The sequence below is a fragment of the Physella acuta genome, unplaced genomic scaffold (assembly GCF_028476545.2).
Source record: "Physella acuta isolate Inbredline_101_S28 unplaced genomic scaffold, ASM2847654v3 ptg000007l, whole genome shotgun sequence".
In the NCBI taxonomy this organism is placed as follows: Eukaryota; Metazoa; Mollusca; class Gastropoda; family Physidae; genus Physella; species Physella acuta.
Window position 1 is genome coordinate 587650 of NW_026731527.1, and position 10318 is coordinate 597967.

At 34.0% G+C, this 10318-nt stretch overlaps 1 protein-coding gene across 1 annotated transcript; it reads left to right on the forward strand.

Moving 5' to 3' along the window:
- The first annotated feature begins 1453 nt into the window (after positions 1–1453).
- On the forward strand, positions 1454–4478 carry LOC131944963 (uncharacterized). Its single transcript, XM_059305923.1, has 3 exons — positions 1454–1568; positions 2218–2352; positions 3452–4478. The coding sequence occupies exons 2-3, from the start codon at positions 2225–2227 to the stop codon at positions 4476–4478; spliced, it is 1155 nt and encodes a 384-aa protein (XP_059161906.1). The 5' UTR covers positions 1454–1568; positions 2218–2224.
- The last annotated feature ends 5840 nt before the right edge of the window (positions 4479–10318 follow it).

Sequence of the window (10318 nt, forward strand, 5' to 3'; positions counted from 1 at the left end):
TTTCAATTTATTTTTTCCAAACCATTTTGGTGCCCCCTAAGGTCGGCGACCGGGGACATATGTCCCCCCCCCCCCCCCCACTGTGCTTTAAAACACTATCAGTAGATCGTTAGACGATAACCCTCCCTCGTCCTCTCCCCAAACGCTACCCCCCCCCCCCCCCCGCCCCCGTGAAAGCAGCCTCTTCTTGGTTATCTCCCCTAAGTTTAAAATCGTTTCAAACTAAATTATCTGCCCCAACCAGCCGTCACTAAACCCGGCTCTACGATTGTAAACATTTAGCGTGAACCACAGCTCACCAGACCACAGACCATGTAGGGGTGGGGGTGGTAGGGAGCGCGCTTACAGCTTGTTTTCTATCGTCTCCAAGAAGAGAATTATATATATATATATATATATATATATATATATATATATATATATATATATATAATGTTGTGTCTGCCGTGAGAGTAAATGGTGTAGGCGAGGGGGAGGGGAGTGTAATGGACGCAAAATAAAAGTCTGGTAATGTTCATTACAGAAAAAACAAAGCGAGATATACATATGGGATGGGCGCATTTTAAACATATGCCTCATGTAATAGATAATCCTTCATTCGCATACTGTACCGCACCTCGAAAATATCCCAACACTCAACGCACTATTGACACATTGTAAACATTACACAACATATCACCTGAAGAGACTTATAAGGGAAGAGGACATTTTCTTTGTTGACTGTATAGATATTTAAGCAATCGGTCCATATAGATTTATCAGTGGCGTAGGGAGTTCCGGTGTCAGCCTGCGCCGCACTTAATGGTGTCACCCCCACAGAGGCGTAGCGACCCAACCCGGGTACACATTTTCAATTTTCAACCCCCCCCCCCCCCCCTCAAACTTTAGATTTGCAACATCCCCCCCCCCCCTCAAATTTTTCTATATATATTTTGCTATTTTTTTCACCTTGGTGTCAGCCCCCCCCCCCCCAAATGGTGTCACCCGGTGCGGTCCGCACCCCACGCCCACCCACCCCCCCCCCCCCCCCCCCCCTCGCTACGCCTCTGAGATTTATTGAAAAGCTCATTTTAAAGGAACTATCAAGGATCGTTGGTAGCGGAATACATTTTTTGTCGTTTATATTTCATTCACATACGATTTTCTAGGAGTACACATAAAGTTTCCTTTCAAACCTGACGATTCAAGAGACGAATAGAGTTCCCCTTTGACCTCGGCATAAGAAGGTATTGTACGGTCAGCACTATCTCAAGTCATAAGTAAAAAAAAAGGAAAAAAAAATGTTAACGGTTAACGTTAGCAGTTGCAATAACGTTTTGACTGATACACCTACATCTTTTTAACGTATTCCACCTGCACTCTCATGTGTCAACACTGTGCCTGGTAACGTTACCCAATATTGACTCAACGAACACGGAAGTCGTGTGACGTACGTTGCATCCGTTTCAGTCAAGGTTCACATGTTTAATGTGTGCAACCTAGCAGAGACTCCGAAGTAAGTTTTGTTTATTTCAATATAAGACTTTAACGGTGTTGACAATAACTGAGCCTAGTGATACTCATTAAAGGTAATTATCTAATCGTCATTATATTTGTAATATTACTTAACCGAATTCAGGCAAAAAAAAGAAGGCTTTCCGTCTCTGTAGGCATAGGTCATGGTTGCTAACTACAAAATTTTTAAAACAAAGCCAAAGGATAATTGTTAGCTGAGAAAAACTCCAAAATAGAAAGAAATCTACACATTCAAACAACTGCTGCCTTGCTGTTAATGGATGAACAACTTATGAAGGAAAAACAAAGCAAAGCAAGCTTAAGTCCGAGCTAACGGTCCATTTGGCGTATAACATGTTTACATGTAACCCTAGCTTATTATATTTAAGAAACACAAAGAAGAAAAATAAACACAGTATATTCATCTTCATATATATGTAAATAAAATACATGTACATACAGATATATATGCAGAATATATTATGAACTGTGGAGTGACAAATTTGAAAAATCACAGTATAAACACAGTATATTCATATACATATAAATAAGTAGGCCTATATATTTACATAGATGTAGCTAGATACATATGCATATTATATTATGAACGTTGGCGTGATAAATTAGAAATGCAAAAAATTAAAGTTTGAGTTGAAGTTATCATATTACTATCAATCATACTAGTTTTAAACTTTGTTAATGCATAACGATTTGTTTCAACAGTTTTACGATGTCACCCTACGTTCCATTAAGAACCGTCCTGTTTCTTGCTATACTGCTTCACCTAGTCAATGGTCGAGAAAGTAGCATGAGCATCAGTTTGAAAGCAATTTGGTTTGATGACTACTACTTTATGAAGTAAGTATTCGATTCCTAGTCTATTTTTGTGCACACGTCTTATAACTTTCTGGGATATTCTAATGTATGTAAGCGTTAGGATGGCACTTCCATCGGATTCGGGCTAAAGAAAAAGTGGTAGGATGTTAACAAAATTGTAAGTTTTTTTTTCAGAATATGTTGCTTTATGAAATACTATGACATAAATTATAACATTTGAAAGTTTTAAACAAAAAATCGGAAATACAGAAAAGTATAACCAGTGGCGTAGCGAGGGGGGGGGAGGGGGGTGCGGAGCGCACCGGGTGACACCATTTAGGGGGGTGACACCAAGGCAAAAAATAGCAAAATATATAGAGACAAATGATAATTCCACTTACTTGAGTGATTAATTCGAGTGTTAAATAGTCTTTTAAGAGCAAATTTAACAAATTCCGAGAACGGTGTGGGGGAGGAGGTGCAAACCAAAAGTTTGAAGGGGGGTGCAAATCGAAAATGGACAGTGTGTCCCCGGGCGCAGGGAAAAGTCGCTACGCCTCTGGTGGGGGGGGGGGGGGTGACACCATTAAGTGCCGCACCGGGTGACACCCGACCTGGCTACGCCACCGCGCATGACTACTGGTAAAGGACGGTGTGACTTTGTGGCTGAGCGCTAGACTGCTAACCCCTAAGTCTCGAGTTAAAATCCAGGTTCAAATTAGTGGAACATGTTACCGAGTCCGCTCAGCTCTGAAGAGTACCTAACTCACGTTAAGGAAAGTAAACACGGCTAGGCATAGTGCTGACTACTTCATTTGCCGAGTTCACAGAAACAGGTGAATTCTACTTCACCTGCCGCATAGACCGTCAGGTTTAAAAATAAACTTTACTTATTTACTTGACTAGCACTTATGGTAACCGAAAAACGCGAAAATGTTACCATCTTAAACTTATCTGTGATTTTACATCCACCGAATTAAAACGATACGCAAATTATCAACTACGCGAAAAATGAGTAAAAAATGTCACTTCGTATACGAGAAAAGAATATGAAATCAGATAACGTTTTTAAAATCTCACCCTAATGAATTTTAAAACTAAAAATACTTAAATAGAATAAGCTTATAATTTTTATTTTCAGATTTTTTGACTGCCTCTCCAACAAACACTTCGAATGCTATGTTTACTTTCAAAACGATCAAACATTTTTGACACACGAATCAGTGTATAAGGTTGAAGCCACGTCCTCTAAATCGACCTCTTCTGCCACTTCAGTCTACACATGTATGCTAAACTATGAGAGCTTTATGGCACTAGATTACGTAAAATGTATTCTAGGTGATGGCTACAAATGTCTAGGCTTAAGTTCAAAAACTGACTCTCGAGTGGTTGCCATTCGTTGGAGCTCCGTATACGACTATTTAGATAGTGGTCTTATTAAAAGCAGTATCAGCAATTGTTCAACGTATCTAAATTTGTTTTTGTATTGGAAGACTTCACCAGACAGTATAGATAATGATCCTACAAGCCATGTTACAGATCATGATGAAATCCCTACAGAAATACCGCGAAATACATTTTTCGTACAACCGACTTTTCGTGTGCCTAGCCTTAAAGAGTCAATTACCTTTAAGCCTTTACCTGAACCGACAAGTTCAACGAATACAAATTATAAATTCATCGGATCTGTAATAGCAGTTCCCTCTATTATTATTTTAATGGTCGTCATATTTTGCCTTCGGTACAGGAGAGCGATGCATTCAAGTTCAGTGATTGTTTCTAGACGGGTCGAGGTTTCACGTGTATCTGTACTAGACCAGAATAGAAACATACTCAGACAAATAGAATTTTTACAAAACGATGGCAGATCTGCTAGAAGGGAAAACAGAAGAAATAATAAACACGGAAGAAGGGTTGGTACAGATAAAACGGATGACTGCGCATATGGGTCGGAAAACAAAGACACCGATAAGATTTTAGCAGTGGATGGAGTCAAAGGTAATAAGGTTGGGAGTTGCAACGATGCAGCAAGTTTTCAAGACGAGTGTCAAGCAGGACAGAACATAGCAGCGAATGCAACTGGTTATAGTGAAGCAGGGGGAATCCGTTCCGTGAATACCCGTGAAGAGACAAGCAAGCCTGTCGGAACAAAAACATCGGATTGTTGAATTAGATGGGAGTGTATTCAGAGGCGAGTGGTATGAGGTGGTAGTGTTTTGAGGAGAGAGTGTAATCAGGAGGGAGTGTAATGAAATGGTAGTGTAATGAGAAGGGAGTGTAATGCGATAGTAGTATAATTAGCAGGGTGAGTGAGCTGGAAAAGTAATCATTGAAAGATAAATGATGTTTTTTTTAAATTAAAATGTATTCTTTACTAAACGGATGTAGATTGATCTAAATTAAGTAAGAACTTTATGATTGGAGTTTTTTTTTAAAGGAACAAGTGACTAAAAAGACGTGAAATGGACAAGCTATCATCCGTTTCTTAAAAAGTATTTAAATAAACTTGAGATAAAAGACCATGACTGCACATCAATTAAACGACACGAATTTCTAGCCATAATTTTATGAGAAGTTGAATATACTGTGTAGGGATTTACACGCTATTACATAATGTGTTAAATACAAATCTTTTAGACAAGTGCAACTAATATGTTAGTTTTATGCATAATAAAAGACAATGTTTTACTTGACAATATATTTGCGATTTTCTCAAAGTTTTATTTCATTTGTTGTTATTTAAGGAAAATTGTATTTTTTTTATTACATTAGCTTTTATTTAGTTTGCAACGTCTGTTTGTTAATTACAAGCTTTTATTTAGTTCGCAACTAATGTTCGTTTGTTTGTGGGTTTATGGAAAATCTTGTAACTCAATTTTGATTCATTTCTGATTGCGCTTATACTTTCTAGGTACGTTCCATTAGTTTTATTTTCTTATATCTAGTGCATTTAAAAGCTTGTTGCTATAAAGGTTTTTTTTATATTTGTTTTATTTACCTTCTTTACTTGTGTAATTTGGCATAATAAAAAGCAATCAATAATATGTTGTTGTTTTTGTGACTAATTTAATTATTTATTATTGAAAAAAATTGAAAAAGAATGTAACTTTATGGACACGAATAACGTTAGTTTCACTAAATGAAAAGATGTCGATAGTATGTTCAGGCTTGATGGGGGTTTTGTGTGGTCAATAATTTAGTGAGTTAAAGATGGAACAACCTGAGGATACCACCTTTTGTAGGCTAACTCAAGAGGTTTAAGTTAATGGCCACTCGACTAAACAACTACGTAGTAAAACATATAATGAGGAATTGATTTCCCCTAAACTTTCTCAAACATGCTTACATAACACTACGGGGATGGCAACTCGGGATATGGACATGCATTTTAATCAATTTTTAATTAAACTTTTTAAAAATAGAATAATATCGTGGAAAAAGAATTGCGCACGAAGTATTGAAACATACTTAAGTTTTAGGCGGAAATCGCTGAAAAGTTGATATAGAAATACATATTTGATATAATACTTTTATATGAAATTTCATCAACCTAGGTGTAACGGTACTCAAGTTATCGTGTTCAAAGACAGACACACACATAACCTCAGCCTTACCCTTAACCGTAACCTTACCTTAACCCTAACCTTACCCTAACCTTGCCCTAACCTTACCCTAACCTTACCCTAACCTTACCATAAACTTACCCTAACCTTACCCTAACCTTACCCTAACCTTACCCTTATCCTTACCCTTACCTTACCCTTACCCTTACCCTTACCCTTACCCTTACCCTTACCCTTACCCTTACCCTTACCCTTACCCATACCCTTACCCTTACCTTTACCCTTACCCCAAAATTAACCATAAACGAATCCTTAACTTATGTAAAAAATAAACAAATAAATATTATATATATATATATATATATATATATATATATATATATATATATATATATATATATATATATATATATATATATATATATATATATATATATATATATATATATATATCCTTATCAACATGAAAGTGCATTACTTTTTATTTTAAAAGTTAGGACACAGCTCACTGTTTTAAAAAAAGTCATCTTAATTTATGTGATAGAGCGGAAAATATGTTTTCATCTTCCCGTTTAAGATTTAATTTAACCAAGAGAGACAACCGAAAATATATGTTGCAGAATGAAATATGTATAAAATATAATTTATAGCTCATAAAATCTTTAAAATATACTCATTTAACTTTTAAATTTTTTAAAAGTAAAACAATTTGTATGCAGACATCTTTTTTTAAAATAGTATTATTTAGTATTTCAAATTTACAAATATGTCTACTTTAAATGATGAACGAATGATGAACGAATACAAAGTTAAGTTTTTACAGGTATAAATATGAAAGTTCATCATGATTAATGTTTCTTCCTCGGTTTTATTTTGCTCAATTTTTTAAAAAATCGTACACAGATATTGCAAGCGATAAAATTAAAGTTACTTTTTAAAAATTAAAGCCGTATTGGAACCATATATATTATATTACACTCACTTTCATAGTTTTTGTATTGAGGACAAGCCGTTGGAAAGCGGTTTAGAATTATTTTATCAATTCAAATATTTAAAAAAAAAACTCTCACAACTGCTCATTGAAGTCAACCGGAAGAGCCAGGGAGAGTAGGGAGAGTAACTACAACAATTGTTTTTCATGATAAAATACACAATAGCGGTCAATAGTGTATAGCCTAGTTAGTAGTTTATTTATTAAATAATATAACATACCCTATCACCACAACACCTAATTCTACTAAAAATAAATGTGTTAGCTAAATTACTAATATATTACTAGTAAATATCTGCTTGAATATCTAAAACCGAAAGTGTTATGATGCATGTTTGACTTGGGAGATCGGTGCGCAGGATTGATGGTGCGGCCGTATATTGAACGAGTGAGTGTGTGACGCTGTACGCAAGAAAGTGACGTTTTAGTGTGAGTTCCGTTGTTGCCGGGGAAGAAGATTGAAGTTAGTCTTGTCCGTGTTATGTTAGAGTTAGGTTGTCTAGTTGTAGTATCGTTTATCCAAGCTGTCCGTTGTCCATTTCTTATTGTGCAATAAATAGAGTTAGTAACCGATGTCATTCTGTCAAATCATTCGTTGATGTCGTCGTGTCTCAAGATATACTATAACATAGCTAAACATAATCAAATGGTAGTGATATGGAAAGATGGTATTGGATCAGGTAGTTGTACCCTCTCACTGCATAACTGTGGTACACATATAGAACTCAGCAGTTATAACAGAAAGTCATTTTCTACTTATTTCTCAAATGTTATACAATATAAAATATTTGTTGAAAAATATGCTTTTTTGGAAGGTATTTTTGGAATAATTTGGAACCAGCTTTTTAAGCCTATTGAAAACTCAATAAAAGTATCGCCTATGTGTTAAAATTTGTCCATATATTTTAACACATTGGCGATGTTAAAAATTTAAAAATAAAGTGCTAAAATATTTACAAACGTTGTGTAGATAGGCCTACTAAGCGAGTGTTTGTCCAGAGATTAAATGTGGAATGATTACAAAGATCAAGTAAAACAGCCCCGTTTAACATTCACCGCTTACTTGTCAACCATCAAATCGAAAGGTTGTTCCTATCACCGAAACATTTTGTCTAAACTCTATCGTGTTCTGATCACATTATCATTTCAAATGCCGAGGTCTCAGAAACAGGTGAACTCTAATTCACTTGACCCCTGGAAGGTTAGGTTCATGAGGGAACCGTTAATATTCTATACATCTTTTTTTTTATCCATTCATTGTAATTAATACGGCAAAAACAGGTTTATTACTCAACTTATATAACACGAGAAATAGAGAAATTACACACACAAAAATAATTAAAAAACATCATATATACATAGATTATATATATATATATATATATATATATATATATATATATATATATATATATATATATACGTATATACGTATATATGTATGTATATATATATATATATATATATATATATATATATATATATATATATATATATATATATATATATACCACCCCCTAATCATCATGATAATAAATTACTTAATTTCTCGAAACATAAGGAAATATAATACTTTAAGATTTACGAGGATTCAACAGAAATGTATCTTCAACTTCCCATTTGAAATGTCAATGCAACAAAGAGAGACAACCAATATATATGTTCCAAAAAGTTTGCTGGACATTAATTACTACAAAGTTTTAAATTATTTTCAATTTTATTATTTTTTTCCTTCCATTTCAAAAGGAAAAAAACAAGTTAAAGCCGATTTTTCCAAAAACATTGTATTGTTTAGTAGTTTAAATCAACGTCCAATTTTATTTTAAAATAGAAAACGCATAAAGAAGTTAAATTCTAAAATTTATAGATAAAAATATTCAGTTTAATTAACACTCCTTTGGCTTCCTATCGTTTGCTAGCATTGCTAACATAAAAATTACCATGTGTTTTGCATAGAAAAAAAAATAAAAAAGCGAGTGTGATATCACCAAATCACCAAAACATTCTGTAATATTTTTTTTATACTAGCCATAGGTACGCGTAATATATATATATATATATATATATATATATATATATATATATATATATATATATATATATATATATAAATATATATATATATATATATATATATATATATATATATATATATATATATATATATATATATATATATATATATATATATATATATATATATATATATATATATATATATATATATATATATATATCTTATAACACTTGTTCGAAAACAATCTGTATATATAATTCTCTTTATGATGACCATAGAAGACACCACGCAGCGCAGCCACCACCCTCATCTCCACCTGTCAGGTCAGTTGTGGTTCACCCCGAATGTTTACAATCGTAGAGCCGGTTCGGCTATTAGGGGTAGGAGCAGATAATGTAGATAATATGTCCAATACAAGAAAAGTAGAAAATGTAGAAAATAAAGTATATACTACTATTTAAATAACTATAAAGAAAGGCATGGATCACTTTAGTATCTATTGGCCTCCCCAAAATTTAGAAACAGACCCACGCTTTTCTTTATAGTTATTTAAATAGAAGTTTATTCTTTATGTTCACCTTTTACGTGCATTATTACATAAAATCTTGTTTTTAAATCGTTTTTGTGAATTTTTTTTAGTACTTTACATGTTTTATTTACAATAGAGTTCCATGACTAAAAACCATTGCGCACCTTTTTAACGTGATGACGCGCTATTGATCTTGATGACGCGTGTGGAGTAGTTTGATAGGACTGCCTACTTATTTGTTCAAATTTTTAATTAATTCATAAAAAAATTAATCAGGCCACCAATTAAGTCAAGTTGAATCTCATGATGCATTGTCTTTATGTCTTGATCCACGTACCCATTACGAATCGTGTCTGCCAGTTAGAAGTGCATGTAATTTCGCTCGGGCGTTTCGATCTAGACAGACAGACTGACGTGAGAATAAGAGCGGCGGAGGAGGGGGTGGACGGGAGGGCACTTGACGCAAAATAAAACTGTGATAGTGTTGATTATAGTAAACACAAAACACGTCTCAACATACATATATATTTTAAATATATATTATAAAATTATATAACGACCTGTATTATGGACAATCCTTTATTCCTATATTGTATTTCACCTTCAAAATCCCACCACTCAACACGTTTGGCAAAATGTAAACACTAAACTATATATAGCCTGAGGAGACATATAAAGGAAGCAGATATTTGCTTTGGCGATTGTAAAGATATTTAAGCACTTGAAACAGTTCATATAGAATTAAGTGGCAGGCTCTATTTAAAGAAACTATGAAGGATCAATGTTCCTACAAAGTTCGATTGACTAAATTACTTTGAGACGTTTGTAACCGGATATATTATTTCGTTTATATTTCCATCACATACGATTTTCTATGAGTAAAGTTTCCTTTCAAACTTGACGGTTCA

What these genes read in the sequence shown, in the direction of transcription:
- LOC131944963 (XM_059305923.1), top strand. Translation starts at nt 2,225, where the DNA reads ATGTCACCCTACGTTCCATTAAGAACCGTCCTGTTTCTTGCTATACTG. An exon ending in GATGACTACTACTTTATGAA is followed by an intron (nt 2,353 to 3,451) that starts GTAAGTATTCGA and finishes TTTTATTTTCAG; the next exon opens with ATTTTTTGACTGCCTCTCCA.